Source organism: Hesperophylax consimilis, chromosome 16 (assembly GCF_061612785.1).
Source record: "Hesperophylax consimilis isolate HC1 chromosome 16, BYU_Hcon_1.0, whole genome shotgun sequence".
Taxonomy (NCBI): domain Eukaryota; kingdom Metazoa; phylum Arthropoda; class Insecta; order Trichoptera; family Limnephilidae; genus Hesperophylax; species Hesperophylax consimilis.
Window position 1 is genome coordinate 3,515,839 of NC_142851.1, and position 24,678 is coordinate 3,540,516.

Below are 24,678 nucleotides of genomic sequence, written 5' to 3' on the forward strand. Positions count from 1 at the left end.
CAATGAAACCAACAACAGATGACCCAGTGCTTCTTTTGTTAGATGGACACTCGACGCACACTAAAAATCTACCATTGATTGAAAAAGACAGAAAAAACGGAGTGATTATGTTGAGTTTCCCTCCTCATTGAACCCATAGGTTGCAACCACTTGATGTTAGTTTTATGGGTCCACTGAGCACATTTTATGCTCAAGCTGTAAACGTTTGGCTTAGAAATAATCCAGGAAGAATTGTCACCCAATTTCAACTTTCAAAACTCCTTGGAATAGCTTACTGTAAAGCTGCTTGTGTGCAAAATGCCGTTTCTGGCTTTGCTAAAACTGGCATCTTTCCAACGAACCGTAACATATTCGATGGTGCTGATTACACTGCAGCTGAAACAACGGAAATAGAGATAAGTGATGAAAAACCGATACCTTCAACCTCGAATGCACCAGAAATTAATCAGATGCCATCAACCTATATTCCGTTGCCATCAACTTCCAATAGGCACATATATTCCAGTTGCCATCAACTTCCAGTGTGCCACAAACTGACCGGATGCCATCAAACTCCACTACGCCACAAATAAACTTGTTGCTGTCAACTTCCAGCATGCCACAAATTGACCAAATGCCATCAACTTCCACTGTATTATTGACAAATAAATTCGTTGCCGTCAATTTCCAGTGGGCTCCAAAATTATCAGATGCCATCAATATCCAGTGCTCCACAGAATGACCAGATCCCAACAACCTCCAATTCAACACAAATTAATCAGATGTTAACTCTTCAGATATCTCCAGCTGATATTATGCCAATTCCTAGAGTAAATATGGATCAAAGAAGAAAAATCCATCACCGTCGATGAAAAACGTCGACGAAACAAGAAAAATCTACCTAAGATGAATGTAGATAAGCCCACAAATAAATGCACAAGAATCCTTCCAGTCAAAGCAATAAAAACGGTGAACGATATTTGCTTATATTATTTAGGAGAGTATGGCTCGAGACATGTGGATCAAGGCTGGGTGCAATGCACCACGTGTAAGCAATGGGCTCACAAGGGCTGCACAGGCTGGGGATCCGAAGAGTTGCATAAATTCAAATGCAACCGTTGCAATACCGCATATGGTATACGCTTTTACCCATTCCCGGGGCAAAACAGGAAAAATTAGGTTTTTTTTATATACATTTACGAATAAGATTTTCGTAAATTTTTCTATTGTGTTTTGTTCCTTATAAAATTGATTAATAAAAATAATTATTATCAACCTTATATTATTTTTAATTACTGAACTACGGAACTTCTGCCTTAGCTATACGGTGTTGGACAGGTCTCCCCTACCTAAGTTGTTACGATTCTCGCCAATTTTATGATGACTTTCTCGTTCTTTTCTCTTTAATAACTGTCTGCTGATCATTTTAGACGCGATACTTGGACCTTATCTTAGCTTAGCAACGTAACTAAGTTGTTACGATTCTCGCCATTTTTGGAGAACAATTTTTATTACCGGATTGAATATTTTTTGTTAGATAATATTATTAATATTTATCATGAATGTTTTTTGAACTGTGTGAATAGAATTATCTAAGCACATTTTTATATTTTGGTATCTAACTACATTTGTTATTAAGTCTAGATATTTGTATAGAAATTTCGCTAATGTAAGGAATTTTAGCCCATTATTTTGTGAGCTCTTTTAAATTTATATGCACATTCATATATCAATGCACATTCTGCCAGTCCAATTTATACCTGCGTCATTGAATCATTATAAATCGCTCATTTTTTAACGATCGGATCCCAGTGCTTGATAACCGAAGAGTACCAAGTGCCATCCTTTCGTGCACTGAGAAAAATGAGTGTTAAAATCCGGTTAAAAATGGATTACAGGCCATTTCCTGTTAAACTTTTAGTACATTCCTAATATATCGGAACACGTGTTCAACGACCTGCATTTGCCTTGATAATATTAATGACGAAATGCGAAAACATAATGATAAATGAGAAGAATTTTTTCCGACATCGCGATAGTAAATAAATTTTTTCTAAAACTTTAACAGGATCAATTCATTCGTTAAGGGCCTCCACTCCCGTTTTTAAGATTTTTTTTTACCAGATTACGAATAATTTGAAGAGATTCTTGATAAATTAGCAATACTTTATAGCAGTAAGTTTTCTCCGTGTGACAGTGTTATCCACTGACTTTTTTGACGTTGAATTTAATTGATTTTTTACACATTTTGAAAGTTCACGTTTGACACCCTGTGACTGGAAGTAATGCCGCCATTCCTACCCCCTGCATCGTCATTGGCCAAGTGTCAAACTTCAATAACAATACTACATTCGCCCCAAAAAGAAGGTACATCAGATGAACTTAATTTACTCAATCAATTGAACTTAAATAGAAGTTTCCGATGTCATTGAAAACCGATAGCAAATAGATTTTTTGGGTAATTTTATGAGAAATTCGTTTCTTGGAGTAATTTTCTGATATATATGTTAGTTCAGGAGATATACTGGCTTTATTAGAACCTTCAATTTAAATGTTTAGTGGAGCACATGGGGAAGCAAGCAGGGGGGGGGGAGTAGGGACTTTAGTGAAAAAAAACTCCCTGCATCAGGTACTATTCACATGCAGAAATTCAGCTTTCCCCTAATTTGTTCCAGTTAAGGTCGATTTTTTTGTCTAGATTGACTGGGCTATCGGTAGAAAGGAAGCTGCACGATACACACCATCCTGGGCAGTGTAAGGAAAGTACAGACATCGGTAACTTAGTTCAGAGGTCGGCAAATTGCGGCTCTTTGGCCCCTTAAGGGCCGGAATTCCGATATTCTATCGATTTATATCATATTTCCCCTGAACACTTTAAATTTCTAAGTTCTTAAAAAAATATATGCTATTTTCCAAGATATTATCTGAATACATTTAGGGCCGAAACGTTAATTACATAAAATTCCCTCGATAGAAAAAAATTGCAAAGTATGCTCCAAAAATTATTATTAACACATGTGTTTCTGTTATATTACAAGTTACAGGTATGAAAAAATTCAAATTGCTTCTTTAAATGCTACTTAAGATATTTTTAAAGAAATTTTTGCTGTATTGTTAATAAGTCGTGTTTAATTAAATATTTTCACAACTGTCGCTTACGCTTATTGCTTTTAAATCACATTTATTATAGCGCGCTCGCTCCGACATGAAGATTAACCTATCTTTCATTGCAAAACTTCATTCGCCAACTCGAGGGCTTTGGGGGCAGACGTGTCGTTCAACGTTCTATGATCTACAGACGTGCGATTACGTGCAAATATTTGAACCTATAAAGATAATTTTAAGCGTGTAAAGTATATCAGTTCATAAATATTGTTTTTTCAAAGATGGGAAATAAGCGAAAGACATCTCGTATTTCAAAGAAGACAATATATCTAAAAAGAGTTCAACGCATGATGCAAGCTAATAGGTGAGAAGAAAAAAATACAATATTTGACTTATAAGCTTATATTTATTATAAACGATAATTTATTAAAAACATTTGTAATTCATATTTTTATTAATGTATTGTGTAGTAAAAAGTTACAAAAATTATTATTTTATTTTTTTCAGAATACGATAAACGATAATTAATTATGAAAATTAATTAATATTTTTATTTATGTATTGTGTAGTAAATTTTTTTTTTCAGAATACTTACTTTGGGAAATAAAACTAATTCCAATGCATTAGAAATTACGGGGTAAGTTTTTATTAATTTAGTTTGCTTGTTGAGGATTACCTATATGATCGTGATTTATTTGTGAATTAACTTTCTACGTACAAAAACACATCTGTTCTAATGATTGACACTGCAACAATGTCCGAAATATAATATAATATGTAATAATTATATATGGGCCATCTGTTTCAAATAACAATACTCGAATGTGGAATCCAGAAAAATAATGAACGTGCGAGCGAAAACAGCTATTGAAAGTTCTGAAACTGTGGGTAATTTAATTAACTTATTTAATATTTAATTAAATTATTGTTAACTTTTTTTCGGGTTTCTAATAAATAAAGTAAAAAACTATTTGACGTTTTTAAAATATAAAAGTATATAAAATATTCCAGCACTTACAATAAAATAAAAGAAGCACATCGTATAAAAATTTTTCAGTCGAAAAGATCGAATGCCGAAATCACTTACTTCGAAATTATTGCAAAAAACTTACATCACTGTCAGAAGATACAAAGTATCCCTTAGCATTGAGGAAGATTGTGTCAAGCCGTATGTTACGCCTGAGAACGGCTGTACGTTGTGCAATAACGTACCGGAAGGCTATGAATTGTAGTCAAGAGGAAAAATAAAACAGTTTTATTTGGATATATTGCTTTTTAGTCCTGCAAGCTCCTTCAGGACATTGTATTCATGTTTTTGTCCGTGTCGAATTAAAGGAAGGTCCAAAACATGTATTTGGAGACCACTCAAGACATCCGAAGAGATATTTCGGTATTTAAGAACAAAACAGATATTCTAAAAAAATTAAAGAGTTACCATTGTTTGCCAAAACAATGAAAGATAGAACAATTAAAATGTCTACGAATATAACTATCAAAGATCAAAATTTGGTTTTGGCTTTATCAATTGACGTCTGTTGACGAGTCTTGTGACATAAATGATACAGCGCAAGTTTCCCTTTTTGTAAGATATATTTCTTATGCAGGTCCTGAAGAAGAGCCATTGCCACTCAATGGTCAGACGCCTTGAGAGGATATCGCAAATGCTGTAATTGAATGTACGGATAAAAATCATATACATCTCGATAAAATTGTGTCGATTTCAACAGACGGGGTCAAAAGTATGACCGGTGTAAAAGGGGGTTTGTTGCTATTTTGAAAGAAAAAAATAATTACCAGATACCTGATTACCATTGCATCATTAATCAAGAACCACTTTGGGCGCAGACATTTCCAAAATAAATTTGTTAAGTTATGGAATCGATGATTACTAACAGATGATCAGTGGATCCAAAAAAACATTCATGGTAGACGTTACGAATCATCTAAATCAGCTTAATCATAAACTAAAAGGGAAAGGAAAAACAAATTTTTCAATGTTAGAAGAAGTCACAACATTAAAAAAAAATTTATCCCTTTTTGCTCAACATTTTGAAAGGGAAACATTGTTTCACTTTCCGTATCTGCTGAAGCATTGCCAAGAAAATAATTCCTCTACTGACAACACTATTTCAAAACAACAACAATTTTAAATATGAGGGAATCATTTCTTAGCAGGATTCAGGAATTTAAAAACAGCAGAGCGACCTAAGCATTCGTCAAACACCCTCTTAATGCTAAGATAACAGAATTGAAATTTTCTCATTTGGCATTGAAATTGGTAACTTTGAAACAAAATTGCTGGATTTAAAAAAACAAATAAATATGGAGCTTAAACGTCTTTGTGTCGATTGGGAAATATTGGAGAAGAACAAATGTGCGCTTAGCTTACAACACAAGTGGTCTGCCTTGAAAGACCTGGAGAAGGAAGACATGATCATCTTCAAAGATTTCAACCGAACCTGTTCTAGAGTGGTAATATTTAAAAAAAAATGGCATTAGTGATGTTGTTGTAGCCGAAATTTTTTTTTTTTCGAAATTACGATGTTTTACTTTATTATATCTACAGGAATTTTCAGTTTGGCGTGCGCCGCACGAGTTTCCTGAAAATCTTCATAAAAAAAGACAAATTTTCGAAAAAATCGTTTTCAGCTTCAACAACATCAATAATGCCATTATATGTAACATTAGCATTCTAATATACCAAAGAGTCACGTGCCGCCTCTGCTTCAGAGCACAAGTCACGGCAGACAAGATTTGCCTAAGAGTGAGTAATCCTTCTTGTCCTGCAGTTGGCGGGCTGGTGGCTCAAGGAATCAGGCACCCCCCATCAGACAGACTCAACATCCTGAGTCTCTTGTCTCGTCAGACAAGATTTGCGCATGACAAAAAACGATTCATTTATACATTTTGATGTAATAATAATTTATAATGTACTATTGACATCAGTCGCTCAGATCAGGGACTTAGGTGTTATATTTAATGAAAAGTTAACATTCACTCTGCATGTAAATGATATAACAAAGAGAGATATAAAAATGCTTGGTTTCATATGCAGAACGGCGAGTGATTTCAAGTCACTTGAATGTTTGAAAACATTGTACAATTCTTTAGTAAGAAGCCAGGTAGAGTATAATTCGCCTATTTGGGCCCCATTGTATAAAACGCATTCTCGATAACGCTTTCACAAAATTGAAAGGGTACAGCACAAATTTCTAAGATGTATTAACTTTAAACTGAATATTCCAATTCAAAATATTAACTATGTTCTTTTGATGAAACAACTTAACTTTAACGCTATCAGATAGGCGGATCATCTCTGACCTTGTACTGAAATTCTCGCCAAAATAAAATTTTACGTACCGACTAGAAATAGAGGCAAAGTGCTACATTTTTCTGTGACAATTTTAAAACCAACTATGAAGCTCATACACCTATAAATAGACTACATCATTTTGGTAATAAATTTGGGAATATTGTAGACATGCTTAAAGATTCCGTATTAGTTATAAAACGAAATCCATTTAATCACTTTACTGAGATGTATGAATTCACAACCCCGTAGTGAATACACTTTTGTTTCTATATGTATATGTTCCTAAATACATATTTAGCTTTCCGTAATCCACACTATTAATTTGAATTTACCTTAATTAAATCAAAAATCATAATTTATTGTAAACTATGTAACACAACTGTATTACTTGTTAACTACTTTTGTAAAAGCCCATTAGGGCATAAATAAATAAATAAATACAACAAAAATAAATAATTTCCGCTTAGAAAGCACATTGTTATGATGCAGCTCCTTATTTTTAAATACTCTTTTTATAAATCATAACATGCTCATTCACTACTCCGTTGTTTTGAGGTAAGAACTATTGTTTATAGAGTATGATCTTTTTGTCTATAAAAGAGCGCAGGCAATACAGCGCGGGGCGGTAGCCGTCACTCTCGCGGAAGTATCAAGCGACTAAGGGGCCTCGCTTGATACGTCCGTAATGGTCATGTGGAGACTTTTTAATTAGATAAGGCAGTGTAAATTCGCGACGAGGGCGATGTCATTTTAACGAAAATACGCGTGGCGCGTGTTACATTTAAAATCCCGATGTGGGTGTTTTACAAAAACCCAGCAGATGTGGCTCGACTTCAGGGCACATGTCTCGTCAGACAAGATTTGCGCATGACAAAAAAAACGGTTAATTTATAGATACAACAAACATAAATAATTTCCAATTGGAAAGCACATTGTTATGATGCAGCTTCTTATTTTTATATACTCTTTTTATAAATCATAACATGCTCATTCACTACTCCGTTGTTTTGAGGTAAGAACTATTGTTTATAGAGGGCGATCCTTTTCTCTATAAAAGAGCGCAGGCAATACATCGTGGGGCGGTAGCCGTCACTCTCGCGGAAGTATCAAGCGACTAAAGGCCCTCGCTCGATACGTCCGTAATGGTCATGTGGAGACTTTTTAATTAGATAAGGCAGTGTAAATTCGCGACGACGGCGATGTCATTTTAACGAAAATACGCGTGGCGCGTGTTACATTTAAAATCCCGATGTGGGATGTGGGTGTTTTACAAAAATCCAGCAGATGCGGCTCGACTTCAGGGCACATGCCTCGTCAGACAAGATTTGCGCATGACAAAAAAACGGTTAATTTATAGATTAGTGGTTCTTAACCTGGGTTCGATCGAACCCCAGGGGTTCGGTGAGTCAGTCTCGGGGGTTCGGTGGAGGTCAACACCCCCGACTTATATGATTCGTGGTGACACGCCCCGCTTGTCCATCATTGGCTGCAAGTGATCACGCATTGCGATTATTGGTCAAGATGGCAGCGCGAAAATGACTATAGACATTGTATACGGACAACAGACATTTTATACGGACCATAGACATTTTACGTGTATCATCGGTACCTACCTACTTTCAAATATAAAAGAACATGTTTACACTCTATGCTCCATAACGGCAACATTCTATGGTCACGATATAGCCGCCATCTTGACAATTCATTTTTGACAGTACCGGTTATCTTACAGATTAGTGGTGTGTTCTGTGTATCTTACGTCGTGTGATAACTTTCTTAATATTTTAATATTTAATCCCTTCGCACTAACTATGGCGAGCAAAAAAAGAAAGTGGTCCGATGAATATGTGCAATATGGATTCACATGTATAACGGAACGTGATGGGAGTCAGCATCCTTGCTGCATGATTTGCAATGCCAAGTTGAGTAATTCTAGTTTAGCACCGGCAAAACTAAGAGAACACTTCCTTAAGCTGCATGGAGATGGAAAATACAAGAATACAACGCTCGCTGAACTCAAGGTGAAGAGAGCCAGATTTGATGAAAAGGCTACTCTGTCTGTACTCGGCTTTGCACCCGTCAACAAACCGATACTCACAGCATCATACGAAGTTGCTTACCTGATCGCAAAGCAGGGCAAACCACACACCATTGGTGAAACACTCATAAAACCAGCTATGTTGAAGATGGTGAATATCATGCTGGGAAAAGCGGCTGAAGATAAGTTATCCCCAATTCCTCTTTCAAATGACACCATCAGCGACAGAATAGAGAACATGAGCAAAGACATCTTGGCTCAAGTAGTTGCAGATCTAATTTCAAGCCCGGTAAAATTCAGCCTTCAACTTGACGAGACCACAGACGTTTCCAATCTAAGCCAGCTTGCAGTATTCGTGCGCTATGTGAAACACGACGAGATAAAGGAAGAATTTTTATTTTGTAAGCCTCTTACAACAACAACTAAGGCAGCCGATGTGAAGAAACTTGTGGATGACTTCTTCAAAGACAACAATCTTTCGTGGGATATGGTTTCTGCAGTTTGTTCGGACGGAGCTCCAACCATGTTGGGAAGAAAGTCTGGTTTTGGTGCGTTAGTGAAAGCCGATTCACCACACATCATTGTTACGCATTGTATTCTACACAGGCATGCGTTGGCAACAAAAACCTTGCCTCCCAAACTGGCAGAAGTATTAAAAATTGTAGTGGAATGCGTGAACCATGTGCGAAATAGTGCTCTGAGGCACCGCATCTTCAAAGAGCTTTGTAATGAAATGGGATCAGAATTCGAGGTACTTCTGTACCATTCTAACGTTCGGTGGTAATCCCGGGGACAGGTGCTGAATCGTGTTTTTGCCTTGCGTGTAGAATTAGCCCAGTTTTTGCAAGAGCACCAACATTGTCATGCAGATTGCTTCAAAAATTCTGAGTTCATTCTCATTTTAGCGTACATGGCTGATATCTTCGCAGCTCTCAATCATCTCAATAAACAGATGCAGGGCCGTGGAGTCAACATCATCGAAGCGGAAGAATGCCTGAAGGCTTTTCAAAAAAGTTACCGTTATGGAAACGACGAACAGAGAACGATAACTTTGCAAACTTTCCCCTGTTAGACGACTGTGTAAATAAGAACGAAGATGTACCTGAAATACCCACGGAACTGAAGCAATCAATTGCCACGCACTTAGATGAGCTTGCAAACTCTCTCGATGGATACTTCCCTACAAGAGAGTCATATCCAGCATGGGTGAGACAGCCGTTCACGTTTAGTGTTGAGACAGCAGTCAACATCAATGATGAATACCTTGATGAAATCATTGAAATTCAGCAGAGCCAGGTTCAACAGCAACTCTTCAGAACAACATCGCTCTCAACGTTTTGGTGTCAACAAATAGAAACATACCCTGTTATTGCTAAGAAAGCTCTGGAGATTTTTATACCGTTTGTTACGACATATCTTTGCGAGCAATCCTTTTCGAAAATGCTGGATATAAAAACGAAGAAGAGGAATAGACTTTATTGTGAAAATGACATGAGAGTGGCACTTGCCAAGGTAAAGCCGCGAATTTCTGAATTGGTTTCTGAAAGGCAACAGCAGAAGTCACACTGATTTGAAGTAAATATTAAATAATATATTTCATGTTTTGATTAAACCATTAAAATTTAATGTTTTGATTTTTGTTTTTATTTTTTTATTCATTTTGTACACCTATATATAAATATACCATGTTTTGAATTTGTAAAAATCTAATTATATTTTTCAAATTAGGAGGGGTTCGGTGAATGGGCATATGTAACTGGTGGGGTTCGGTACCTCCAAAAAGGTTAAGAACCACTGTTATATATACAACAAACATAAATAATTTCCAATTGGAAAGCACATTGTTATGATACAGCTCCTTATTTTTATATACTCTTTTTATAAATCATAACATGCTCATTCACTACTCCGTTGTTTTGAGGTAAGAACTATTGTTTATAGAGGGCGATCCTTTTGTCTATAAAAGAGCGCAGGCAATACAGCGTGGGGCGGTAGCCGTCACTCTCGCGGAAGTATCAAGCGACTAAAGGCCCTCGCTCGATACGTCCGTAATGGTCATGTGGAGACTTTTTAATTAGATAAGGCAGTGTAAATTCGCGACGAGGGCGATGTCATTTTAACTAAAATACGCGTGGCGCGTATTACATTTAAAATCCCGGTGTAGGATGTGGGTGTTTTACAAAAACCCAGCAGATGCGGCTCGACTTCAGGGCACATGTCTCGTCAGACAAGATTTGCGCATGACAAAAAAAAACGGTTAATTTATAGATACAACAAACATAAATAATTTCCAATTGGAAAGCACATTGTTATGATGCAGCTCCTTATTTTTATATACTCTTTTTATAAATCATAAGAAGCCCATTCGCTACTCCGTTGTTTTGAGGTAAGAACTATTGTTTATAGAGGGCGATCCTTTTGTCTATAAAAGAGCGCAGGCAATACATCGTGGGGCGGTAGCCGTCACTCTCGCGGAAGTATCAAGCGACTAAAGGCCCTCGCTCGATACGTCCGTAATGGTCATGTGGAGACTTTTTAATTAGATAAGGCAGTGTAAATTCGCGACGAGGGCGATGTCATTTTAACTAAAATACGCGTGGCGCGTATTACATTTAAAATCCCGATGTGGGATGTGGGTGTTTTACAAAAACCCAGCAGATGCGGCTCGACTTCAGGGCACATGTCTCGTCAGACAAGATTTGCGCATGACAAAAAAAACGGTTAATTTATAGATACAACAAACATAAATAATTTCCAATTGGAAAGCACATTGTTATGATGCGGCTCCTTATTTTTATATACTCTTTTTATAAATCATAAGAAGCCCATTCGCTACTCCGTTGTTTTGAGATAAGAACTATTGTTTATAGAGGGCGATCCTTTTCTCTATAAAAGAGCGCAGGCAATACATCGTGGGGCGGTAGCCGTCACTCTCGCGGAAGTATCAAGCGACTAAAAGCCCTCGCTCGATACGTCTGTAATGGTCATGTGGAGACTTTTTAATTAGATAAGGCAGTGTAAATTCGCGACGAGGGCGATATCATTTTAACTAAAATACGCATGGCGCGTGTTGCATTTAAAATCCCGATGTGGGATGTGGGTGTTTCACAAAAACCCAGCAGATTCGGCTCGACTTCAGGGCACATGTCTCGTCAGGCAAGATTTGTGCATGACAAAAAACGGTTAATTTATAAATGGGGTAGACCGAGGCTATTCAGATCAGGTGATCCCATACACGACATTACAAAGACATACGACTTCAATAACCGGGATCATCTCTAATCCAGGAGCAAGACCTGCAATATATATTGAATCTGAAAAACAGTTTGCGGAAAGGTTGGTTTATTTATCTAAACGTGGATTCTGCATTACTCTAAAAATGGTCAGGAAATACGCTTTTGATTACTGTAATCGTCTTGGTAATCAAGCTCAACGAAGATTTAATTGAGAAGTTGGAATGGCAGGTCAAGATTGGTTTCATCGTTTTCTTACGCGTCATCCATACCTCTCCATAAGAAAACCAGAAGGACTATCTCGAGCAAGGATTAACGGAATGGATCCAGACAAAATTTCAAATTTTTATGACACACTGGAAAAGGTAATAAGAGACTGTCAGTTACAAGGAAGGCCAGAATGCATTTATAATATGGACGAAACCGGTATGCCCCTAAATAATCGTCCTCCGCATATTATTGCTGAAAAGGGAAGTTGTGAAGTGGCATCAATGACAAGTGTCGAGCGAGGTCAAAATGTAACTGTTTTGGCTTGTATGAATGCAGTTGGATCATTCATACCTCCATTTGTCCTGTATAAGGGTAAACGTAAGAAGGATGAATTTATGATTGGAATGCCACCAGGTACGGAAGTTTGCATGACAGAGAAAGGCTGGGTCACAACTGAAACCTTTAGTTTATGGGTGAAACATTTCAGTAAATTTTGCAAACTTGGAAAAATTATTGTCATATTGGATGGTCACAGTTCACACATGGCATTAAGTATTGCTGATATATGTGTAAAATTTGATATATAACTCATAGTTCTCCCTCCACATACTACTCATGCTCTGCAGCCATTAGATGTAAGTGTTTTTAAGCCTCTAAAAACTTACTATCACCAAAACGCTACAACATGGCAACATAGCAATCCTGGAAAAAGCATCAATAAGGTGATATGTTGGACAATATTCAAAAGTGCATGGAATTTATCTGCCACCGTCGGAAATACTGTTAATGGCTTTGAAGCCACTGGAATTTTTCCACTTAACCGTCATGCGATTCCAACATATAAATTTGTTGAACTTTCACCAATAGCTGCACCTGAATTAGAAAATATGAAGAATATAATAGAACAGGCACCTACATCCACTAACTTTGAAATTAGAAATATTCTCCCAACTCCTGAAAAGGATGAGCCAACTAAAAAGAACTCCCGCGTTCCAAATGTGCCAATTTTTCATATTACATCTCCAGTAAACGTTTCCAAATTGCGTAAAGATACTGAAGAAAAAATAAAAGCCTCGAACGCAAAGGAAATCAAAAGATCTCTCGACAAAAACCGCCCAAAATTACAGTTCAAAGGAAAAGGTACCCCGGGACTTAAAGTTAAAAAATCTTCCATAACAGCTTCTTCATCGGCTGGGGCTTCAAGAAAGTGGTTTTGCATTTATTGCAATGAAGCTTTTGTACATCCTCCAAAGGAAGATTGGATTCAATGTTCTTCTTGCGAAGAATGGTGCCACGATAAATGTTACGACAAGAAAGTGTTTAATAAAGTTTTTATTTGTGCGGTGTGTAAGCCAATAAGAGTGTAATAAGTGTCATGATACTTTCATATAAGTTGTGGGTTTATTTATTTATTAAGTTAAAAGAAATTTACATTTCACTTTCTTAACTTAAATATATAACATTAAATAAGTAGTTTTCTTATATTGTTCTTAGTTGCGCGTGAGGTTTAAAATTGAATAGCCTTAAAATGTGTACCCTTCACCCCCCTTTTGCCCCTTGTCCCCTTTCCTTGACCCGGGCCCAAAGACAAGGAGTATTGTTATCGTTGCATTCTTACCGCGAACATTGAAGGTTACACCCGCCCTGTCCCACCCCGGTATAGGTGACTTATGGTCACCCCTTCGGAGCTCTCGCATGAATCTAATTTTTGAATAAACGGCTCTACAAAGTATATAAATGAAGCTAGACCTTCAATGTCCCCGCATACGGTGTTAGAAAGCGGTATGCGAGCGCTTACAGGTATTAATCCAAAGACAACACAGAACAATAAGCATCAAACAAGCAAGTAACAAGTTTCAGGCAAATAGTTGGTGGAGGGAACCCACACTCCAGTACCTGTAAGCACAAAAAGAACAAAGTGAAATAATAGAGTGACGGGGGAGTTTCGCCGAGCCACGTCTGGCAGTCCTGTTGAGAGATTGGTGGTGGTTGGGGTGACTGGTGCAGGTCAGGACTTCCACACCCCTTAGCCGACCACCCGGTGGTGCCCTGAAGAAAACCGCGAACATTCGTGTCATCTTGAAAACCCGCATATGTTTGAACTCGGCTGTGACTGTTTTGGAGCACACATCGTCCAGTGAAACGTTTTACCCGCCGCAGTGAATGTCACTGTTTTTTTTTGTGTAAAGTGAATGTCAAAAAAATGGAATTACCCCTTAATTGTATGCAAGCTGATAAGTGTAAAATAAGAAACCAGCAGCTTATGGAGGACGAGACCAGGGTAAGTCTTTGGACTTTCCCTCTCATTTTCCTCTTGCAAACACGAAGGCAAAATTCAATTCGTTTTGTTTGTCTTAGTCTTGATCGCATCCGCACCAACCCCCCCCCCGCACAATTGCGAACGAAGGATTTACGCACCACCAGTTCTAATAACTTTAAGATTTAAAAGTTTTTTTTTAAATACATTTATACTCTCCGTTTTTAGTTTATCTGGAAGGATATTGTATATTTGTACACCCTCGTGGCCAATGCCTCTTTTGCCACTTTCAGTCCCTACAGCATGTGTGTACAATTTGTTATGTTGCCTTGTATAATGTTCGTGTACTTGTGACGTTTGTTTAAATGTTGTGTTTGTGTGTATAAGTCCATTTTGGATTTTGTAGATTAGGAGGCATATGTTGTATTCGTACATGTTTCTTATTTTCAAAAGTTTCATTTCCTGATACAGGGTTATAATTGAAGACTTTTTTAAAAACTTTGTTCTGTATTATTTGTAAATCATTTAGGTATGTAATGCATGTGTTTCCCCATTTTTCTATTAAATAATTTAGATGGGACTGGATAAAACTAAAGTATAAGCCCCTCTTTACCTCTGTTGGTAGGAGATGGGCAATTCTACCAAATACACCAATTAGTGGGATGATTTTTGCTTTTAATTTTTCTACGTGTTGTTTAAATGTCAAAAAAGTTCTAAAACCTATTTGTGTTTTTTGTTTTTTTTTTCATACTTAACTATTTTTTCAGGTTTGATTCGAGTAGCCCCACCACTGATCCGAATCACCACATATATATATGGTGATTCGGATCAGTGGAGAGGTCTACAGTAAAAGTCATATGGTTTTTTAAAGTTACTTTATGTTATGATCATTAAAATTAAAACATATAAAAATGTCAAATGTTTAATATTAAATGAAATTTTTTTCGAAAAAGCATTAGTTTTATTTTTTTTTTCAAGAAAACATAAAAAATGATCCGAATAGCCTCGGTCTACCCTACAACAAACATAAATAATTTCCGCTTAGAAAGCACATTGTTATGATGCAGCACCTTATTTTTGAATACTATATTTATAAATCATAACATGCTCATTCGCTACTCAGTTGTTTTGAGGTAAGAACTATTGTTTATAGAGTACGATCCTTTTGTCTATAAAAGAGCGCAGGCAATACAGCGCGGAGCGGTAGCCGTCACTCTCGCGGAAGTATCAAGCGACCAAAGGCCCTCGCTCGATACGTCCGTGGGTGTTTTACAAAAACCCGGGGAGGAGAGAGTGATAATGTGACCTTGGTGCCATATGGTATGATTTGAGATTTTAACGGCTAAAAGTATTATAGTGATTTGTTTTGGTTAATATTAATTAACATTAATCTACTAAATACAGGACATTAATATTAATCTACTAAATACAGGACAGAAACACCCGCAGTGTGATGACTACCAACTACTTTTGCTGCATCATGGACTGATCAGTGCAGTTAATGTACCAACAAGATTAGGATATAACGAAAACGTTCAAACTGTATCTGCCTCCTGTATTGACCACATCATGGTAAAAACAAACAAACCATACTGTACCGCCGTTCACCATTCTAATATTACTGACCACTTTACACTACTACTCACCATTCAACTTCAAAATACACAAACATATATTAAAAACACACTTGTTAAAAAAAGAATTAATGTTAACAAATTGAAAGGATTTATTAAAATTGGAAGATTGGGGAGAATTACTTAAAATTAAAGATTTTCAAGATTGCTGGCACTCGTTTACAAACTCGTTCAAACAAATATTCATAAATTTTCAGAATCATTCACAACACAGACTTCACACAAACGTAAAATAAAAAAAAACCTTGGATTACTCAAGGACTTCTAAAAAGTATAAGAATTAGACACAAATTACACTTGAAAACTAAAAAAAACCCACTTGATTTTTCATAACTAAATCTTTATAAACATTATAGAAATATGTGTTCCAAACTTCTGAAATATGCCAGAGGTAACTATTATAAAAGTCAGATTCAAGACTGTAATAACGACCCTAAACTTGTCTGGAAAATTATTAGGGAGATGAAATATACAAACAGTGATATTTCCGAACTGGATACACCAATTTTTTTTTATTTGTTTTTGGGGTATTATGCCGTGTTGCGCTAACTCCTTCTTTAGCCAACGTTTCAGACAGCATTGCAGTGTCCATCATCAGGGCAGATGTGTTATTAATAACACATCTGCCCTGATGATGGACACTGCAATGCTGTCCGAAACGTTGGCTAAAGAAGGAGTTAGCGCAACACGGCATAATACCCCAAAAACAAATTACAAAAATACTTTTGGCCGTGAAAATCTTAAATCATATTTGGATACACCAAATCAAAAATTAAATTTGAAAGAACATCAAAGGGAAATAGTCCAATTTGTAAATGAATATTTCTCTAATGTCGGTTCTAATTTAGCTAAAAAAATCATTAAACCTCTTCGTACTGTTAATGAGAATAACAACGCACTTACTAATAATATCACCTTTAAATTAAATACAGTTACGGCAGATGACATTAAAATCATTATAGATTCATTGAAACCAACACTCACTTCCGGATCAGATGGAATTTCAATGAGAATAATTAAATCAACTAGAGATGAACTAATCCAACCACTTCTCCACCCTGTGAACAGATGTATCAAGGATGGTATCTTTCCTGCATCGCTTAAATTGGGTTCTGTTATACCAATCTTTAAAGCCGGAAATAAAGCGGATATAAGTAACTATAGACCGATAGCAATATTGAATAATCTTTCAAAAATAGTAGAGAAAGTTATTAAGATACAGTTCACTCAATATCTTGAAACAAACCGCATACTATCTGAAAATCAATACGGATTTAGAAAAAATATGGGAACTTCCGATGCCATTGCCTCTATTGTAAAAAGTATAAAAAATAGTCTCGATAATGGTAATAAGTGATCGGAATATTTTTAGATCTATGTAAAGCTTTCAATACAATTGATCATACATATCTTCTAGAAAAACTCAAAAAGATTGGAATCGTAGGTCGTGAACTGAATCTCATTCAAAACTACATGTCAGAAAGGTCACAGCTAGTCAGGATTAAAAATGAATCAAGTTAACCAATACCAATTTAATACGGAGTTCCACAAGGCAGTGTCTAAGGGGCCGATTTTATTCCTGATATATATAAATGATCTATGTAATCTAAACTGTCACGGCTCAGTAATTAGTTTCGCACAGTTCTTCTCTTCCATGGAAAGTCGTGGGAGACTGTATTCGTAAAAGCTGAAGAAGGGATGAATCAGGTAAAACAATGGCTTGATACAAATTCACTAACATTTAATGGTACAAAAACTAAATATATTAAATTCAAAATTTACAACAAACAGACCGATAATGTCAATTCAAACCTAAACATAAAAATTCATAAAAACTGTTTAACCGCGGAACCATGAAATTCCTTGCAACTGCCCAAAATTGATTGAAATTCAAACAATAAAATACCTTGAGATAATTATTGATCAAAACTTAAATTGGAACTCCCAAATAGAAAATGTGAGCAACAAATTAAAAAACTAACCTATTTCTTCAAAACAATAAGAAACATTTTAGATAAAGAACAACTAATTCAAATTTACTGCGCATTAGCCCAATCTCAACTACAATATGGTCTTATCGGATGGGGAAGCTCATGCGATTCCACTATAAAACCAGTCCTCATAACACAAAAGGCAATTCTCAAAATTATTCTTAGGATCCCCATCAGAACTCCTACCGACTATGTTTTTAAAACCCTGAATGTAATGACACCAAAACAATTATACGCAAAAGATATACTAATTTACGCATTCAAAAACTAGGACAACTTTACACAGACAAACTCAGACAGACTCACAAGATCCACACTACAACATATGTTACACCAACCTACAACTAAAACAACTTTTGGACAAAGAAATATGCAGTATTATTCTATAAAATTATTTAATGTACTCCCTTTTGAAATAAAAAAAACATTAAAAAAATAACTGACTTCAAAAGAAACATTAAGAAATGGATTATTGATAAGGGAAGGAAGAATATAGATATAATTTTGCAACCCAACAAAGAGTAAAGCTTGAATTATGTTTTATTTTTCTCTAAATATTGTTTTTTTTTTAATTTTCTATGTAGTATTTTAACATATGTACTATTATTTCCAACACATAACCATGTACAATGTGACCTTAGAACGGGGTACCCCAGTAAGGACACATTATCTTATATAAAAAAATTGTTAAATAAAAAAAAATGAAAAATATATTATGCCGTGTTGCGCTACCTCCTTCTTTAGACAACGTTTCGGACAGCATTGCATTGTCCATTAATAAGGGTGTAATTACACCCTGGGGTGTTATGTATTTAGGGTATTATGCACCACGGCATAATACCCTAAAAACCAATCACTACAATTGGTGCCACGTTTTTCCGAGCACGTCGTGATATGGTGTAATCCGATGATAATCCTGCCATCCGCATCTGGATGGTTTATGCCGACTACCGTAGATAACTCTCTGGTCCGTTCCTTTTAAAATATTACATTTTCCGGATTCTTGTAAAAAAATATATCGTTAAATCCACGAGCTTTGCCCGTTCTTGCCACCAAGAGCCTCTCTTCTGGACGATGGAAACTGTGGACATGGAAGTTCCGGTTTCCCTGATTGACCTAATAAGCCTCAGGTCAGGAGATCTGGGGGTCCGTGATCGTGATTACGTTACACCTTTGCCGCTACGTCATCCGTTTTGGGGATGAATCTGAGAATGCAGGGTTCCACACTGCTGTTCGGTGCGGACTTCCATCGGTGAATCAAATTGCAGTTTAGTTAGGAAATATTATTTCAAACAAAGGTCGGTCAGTGGGTAAGTCTCCTTGGCTTATTTCCAATGTTTACTTATAATGTTTTCTGTCATGCCTTGTTTTTTCAAGCTCAAGAGTCCTAATAATAATAGTGCCAATCACCCGTCTAAAATATTGTGTAAAAATGTCTATGATATCCAATCTACCCACATATTCAAACTGACACCTCCTGTCATGTTTCTCACACCAGTATTTTCTAAAATTCAGTATAATTTAATCGTTTTTGAGTTCCGATTATAATCTCAAGTGTAACTACAATATTTTAAAGTGTGAGTTTCTGTGAAGTCAAATATAAAAATAAATAATACCGATAGTTAAGAAATACGTGTATAATCTCTTTATACAGTGGTATCTCATCGAGATCTCTTGTCTTACTCCAGTGGAGAGCGACTGTTACCACATTCTCCCTCACACTTATTGAATTAGTTGCTAAGTAGGAGGGCGACCACTGTCATTACATCGTAAAATTTTAATTAAAAAATATTTTTAAAAAACCGAAATGAAAAAAAATACCAGATCTGGGAAGCAGAATACGGATGGCAATGAAAGGATCGGTTTTTCATCTGATGACTTCATTTCCGTAATAGAAAAAAAGTTTGAGGAACTAAAAAGAGATGTTTTTAAAAAGATAGAAAACGAAATTAACGATCTTAAAAAATGCAGAATATATTAGTTCGCAATATGATGATCTTATGAAAACGATTGAAAATGTGCTTGGCCTTAAGAAAGAAATAGAGCAGCTAAAGGAGGAAAACGCATTAAAAGATTTTTAAAAATCCATTGAAATGAGACTGGTCGAAAAAGAATAGGAATCACTAAGTGAATTCATAAAAATTACTGGCGCCGAAGAACGACCTGTTATGAAGGAGTGTTAAATTCAGTAGTTATTATTCTATACACAGCTTCAGAATAGTAGAGCATTCAGTCAATTAGGTACTGCGATTGTTTATTTTTTGAATTAGGGAATTGAGAACGCGCGGTGACAACACGCGAGACGAGGCGGATGGAAGTTCCGTTTCAGTCACGCTTCACTCGGGAATCAGCGGACCTGTGAGCGGTACGCTGGATTGAGCGGTGTTCGCGGACGGCGCGTGTATCGTACCGCGACAACCCGAACACTGCTCGCGTCTTTTGACTTGTTTGCATTATACAAGATAAACAAACGAACTGCGCTCGCCAGATTTTTTAATTGTTTTTATTTTTTATTATAGTTAGTCTTGTTTTATTTTTTTGAATATGGTTACGTTTTTTTACATTTTTTATTGCTTCTGTTTTGTTTTTTTTTTGAACTCGTCAATTTCAAATTATGTTAACGCTTTATAAAAAATAAAATGTCCGGATGTTTTTAGTTTCCTTATTGTTAAAAAAAACGAGTATTAAGTGGTTAAACTTTCCTTGGAGATGTTGTTATTATTAAGATGGCTACATTTATATAAAATAGTATTTTTTAGTTCTTTAAGTTATTTTTATTATTATCTCATGTATGATTCATACTTGCACACTTATTTTTATATAAAATAGTATTTTTTAGTTCTTTTATATTATTTTTATTATTATTTCATGTATGATTCATACTTGCATACTAATGTTTCTATAAAATAGAATTTTTTAGTTCTTTTATGTTATCTTTATTATTATTTCATGTATAACTACCACAACACGGGCATTAGCCTAGTATGGTAGTTAAAAAAATGTCAAAAAATGTAACATGTAAACATTTATTAAAAAATAAAAAAATAAAATAAAAATTTAAAACCGAAACGATAAACCGCGTGGGAAACGGTAATTCGGATTGTGAATTATGTGATTGTGAAAAAAACTGCAAACGAGATTGGCGAATAATTGACAAATATTAATATTTGTATGTATCTTATTATCCTGATAATATTGATTTTTTATTTGATCCATCAATATGTAATGAATTTCTGAACCATTCTGCTCTCTCTATACAGGGTGTATCGGCACGTACCCGACAAACTTTAACCAGCTATTCCTTAGCATATTTGGAGTAAAAAATGTTATGGGCACTCGAATTTCTGAACCATTCTGCTCTCTCTATACAGGGTGTATCGGCACGTACCCGACAAACTTTAACCAGCTATTCCTTAGCATATTTGGAGTAAAAAATGTTATGGGCACTCGAATTTCTGAACCATTCTGCTCTCTCTATACAGGGTGTATCGGCACGTACCAGACAAACTTTAACCAGCTATTCCTTAGCACATTTGGAGTAAAAAATGTTATGGGCACTCTGCTGTCCGGTAACATTTTTTTAATGAAAAAATTATTATTCATATTTTCACCACATGTCACCAATGTTTTATCCTTTGTCAAAGTTTGAAAACCCGTCTGGTAATATTTTGTTCGAGTTTCGTTGAATAATGTACGTACGTACCTTATTCAACCTACGTTGGCGCGCTTTTACAATCACAACGAAATGGCACGGCACCATTCGTCTCATTTTTAACTATTATTATTTAGTGTGTATGAAAGAGCGAGGACACTTTTTGACACACTTGCTAATAACAGCTGTTGAACACGAGAAACAATGCAAATGACAGTGACGGAGTGTGGATTTTTTATTTATTTTTTGTTTTTAATGGAAAAAAATGTTACCGGACAGCAAAGCGCCCATAACATTTTTAACTCCAAATGTGCTGAGGAATAGCTGGTTAAAGTTTGTCGGGTACTTGCCGATACACCCTGTATAGGGGAAGGGAGAGCAAAATGGAAGGAGCGGGCAAGATGGAAACTATCTGCCTAACGCAAACCGCGCGACAAAGTGCCCGTGCCTCTACGCACACAGATATAAGCGGCCATGTTGTAATTTATTTATTTATTTATTTATTAACGGACATCGTCCAAATTACAAAATAATAACACGAAAAAATTAAAATGAAAAATATCGGAGTAGACAAAGGTACATGAAAGCAAAGACATATGGTAGATAAAATATTAGAAAATAATGTGACAAGTCGAATCAAGTCAAGAATACGCCGTGGGTCAGGACCACAGGACACTTAATATTCTGTCACTTGTTTAGCGACTGGCAAAATCATTTGGACTTATCCCAAAAAAGTTAATGTTTTGACTTGAGTTGACCAGTCTACACATTCTGGACAATGGTGAATAATATCCATAATTTGTCGAATGATGGTTGAGGAAGAGCAGTTCATTATTTCTGAGTCTTTGCGAGGGGATATTGAAGGTAATGAGTTGCAGTAGCGTAGGTGAATCAATAATACCATTTATAATTTTGAAGAAGCAAATGAGGTCATTTCTTTCCCGACGGACTTCCAAAGGAGAGAGGTTTCGAGTTCGTTCAATTTCATCATATGAGTATTTGCCTTTTTCTAAACCTAGCTTCCTAGCAATCCCTCTTAAGAACCGATGTTGAACAGATTCAATGCGTCGAATGTGGACAGCATAAAAAGGAGACCAAATAACACAAGCATATTCAAGATGGGGGCGACCCAAGGACCAGTAAAGAGTTCTAAGGGTATTTACGTTTTTGAAGTCCGAAGTGATTCTAGTGATGAAACCAAGTAGTTTGAGCGATTTATTAACGATTGCAGTTATGTGATCCCGAAAAGAAAGCTTGCTATCAAGAGAGACACCAAGGTCTTTAATAGATGTAACAGTTGTTAAGCAAATATTATTAAGTTTGTATTCGAAGACAATCGGTTTTTTTGATCTATAGAAGGACATAATTTTGAATTTATCGACATTTAGTTTCAAGCAATTAATTTTACACCAATCATTGAAAGAGTCGATATTCGATTGGAAAAGAAGGCAGTCATCGTGATTTTTTATTATCTTTAGAATCTTATTGTCGTCCGTATATATATGTTGTGTTTATGTCCGGTGACCATTGTTGCCAAGTTAGCATATTATATGCTAAATTTGGCATAATTACACCACGTTTAGCATAATTATTATGCTTTTAGCATATAGCATATTTATTTGGCTTATTTATACAAAAACATGAAAATAATAAAAACCAATTTTTTAACTAACAAAAATGATATCGATAACTTTGTCGGTCTCCCCACCTCACTTGCACTATGGACAACATTTTTTCGGGCGTTTGTTGATTCTATATACTATAGGATTCCCCTAGTATGTGGGATTCCCCTAGTATGTGGGATTCCTCTAGTATGTAAGATTCCCCTAGTATCGTACCACAGTCTGTGGTTCACAGATAAAAAGCATTTCGTCTCGCTTCACTCGCGTGTCGTTTTAAGAGAAAAAGTTTATTTCTGTGCAATTTGTGTGTTTCTGCAATTTGATTTTGATACCATTATGCCGCCTAAGTATAATCAACGGAAAGCAGAATCTTCACTAGCTTTGTTTGTTTGCGAGCACTGTTCAATGGCCGTAGATCATTTATCGGAGTTATGCAAATACCGATTTTCTGACGGCAAACACAGCGACATGAAGTTACATCGAACAAAATGCACGAATATTATAAAAAACGTCTTGGCACCTCATTTCATTCAAGAAATTGTGAGAGATTTAGGAGATCAGAAATACAGTCTCTTACTCGATGAATCGACAGATATTTCGGTACTCAAAATTCTTGGTGTTTCGATAAGATATTTCAGCCGATCCTTGAAAAAGATAATTTCTACCTTTTTGGGACTAGTCGAGATTGACGATGGAACTGCAATAAGCATAGTGAACGGCATTAAGGGATTATTGTCATCACTGAACATAAATTTAAAGAAATTGATGGGTATCGGCACGGATAATGCTTCGGTGATGACAGGAATTAACAATGGAGTGCACGCGTTGTTAAAAAATTCAACTGGCAACGATAATTTAGTGTTAATCCGCTGCGTTTGCCACTCTTTACAGTTGTTGGCTATGTCTAGGGTTGCCATCCGTCCCGATATATCGGGACTGTCACCTTTATTGAGCTATCTGTCCCGACAAAAGCCTTAAATGTCCCGATTGAAATTACACAATGCAAATTTTAATTTTCCGTGCGTCCCATAGCCCGTACGTGCCGTGAAGTGCCGTTGGACGGGCGCAGGCGGCCGGTGGGTGGAAGGTAGGGGGGGAGAGAGAGACGAGAGCGCCGATTCGCCGCTAGTTAGTCGCTCTTTGAATGCCAGCCGTATAGAACGACTGTTTTGATTTTGAACCACGCAGTGTGTGAGTTTATTAATTTATTTACGAAAATGTCTGCAGTAAGAAAGAGGAAGTGCCATTTTTCGGACGACTATACGAAAGAGTGGAGTTTTATAAAGAAATAACGTACGAATAAAGAAGCGTTCTGTGTTACGTGTAATAGTTTCATATCAATTACTCATGGAGGTAAGGCTGACGTAAAGCACCACATTTCTACGGCCAATCACAAAAAAAGGTTCGCTGTTGTATCTACATCAAGGCCTATATCCGGATTTATGATTAAAGAAGATACTCAAGAAGAATTGCTTATTGCAGCGGCGGAACTAACGACAGCTTATAAAGTTGTGAAACATTATCAATCTTTCAGTTCACTTGACTGTAACGTAAAACTGAATGCTACAATGTATCCCGACTCTAAAATCGCAGCAAAACAGTCCACAGCAAGAACCAAGGCTACATCAATTGTTAAAAATATTC

General features: G+C 36.2%; 1 protein-coding gene across 1 annotated transcript; it reads left to right on the forward strand.

Moving 5' to 3' along the window:
* Positions 1–8,208: 8,208 nt before the first annotated feature.
* Positions 8,209–9,507, forward strand: LOC149416568 (protein ZBED8-like). Its single transcript, XM_089641274.1, has 2 exons — positions 8,209–8,983; positions 9,341–9,507. The coding sequence occupies exons 1-2, from the start codon at positions 8,209–8,211 to the stop codon at positions 9,505–9,507; spliced, it is 942 nt and encodes a 313-aa protein (XP_089497400.1).
* Positions 9,508–24,678: the final 15,171 nt, after the last annotated feature.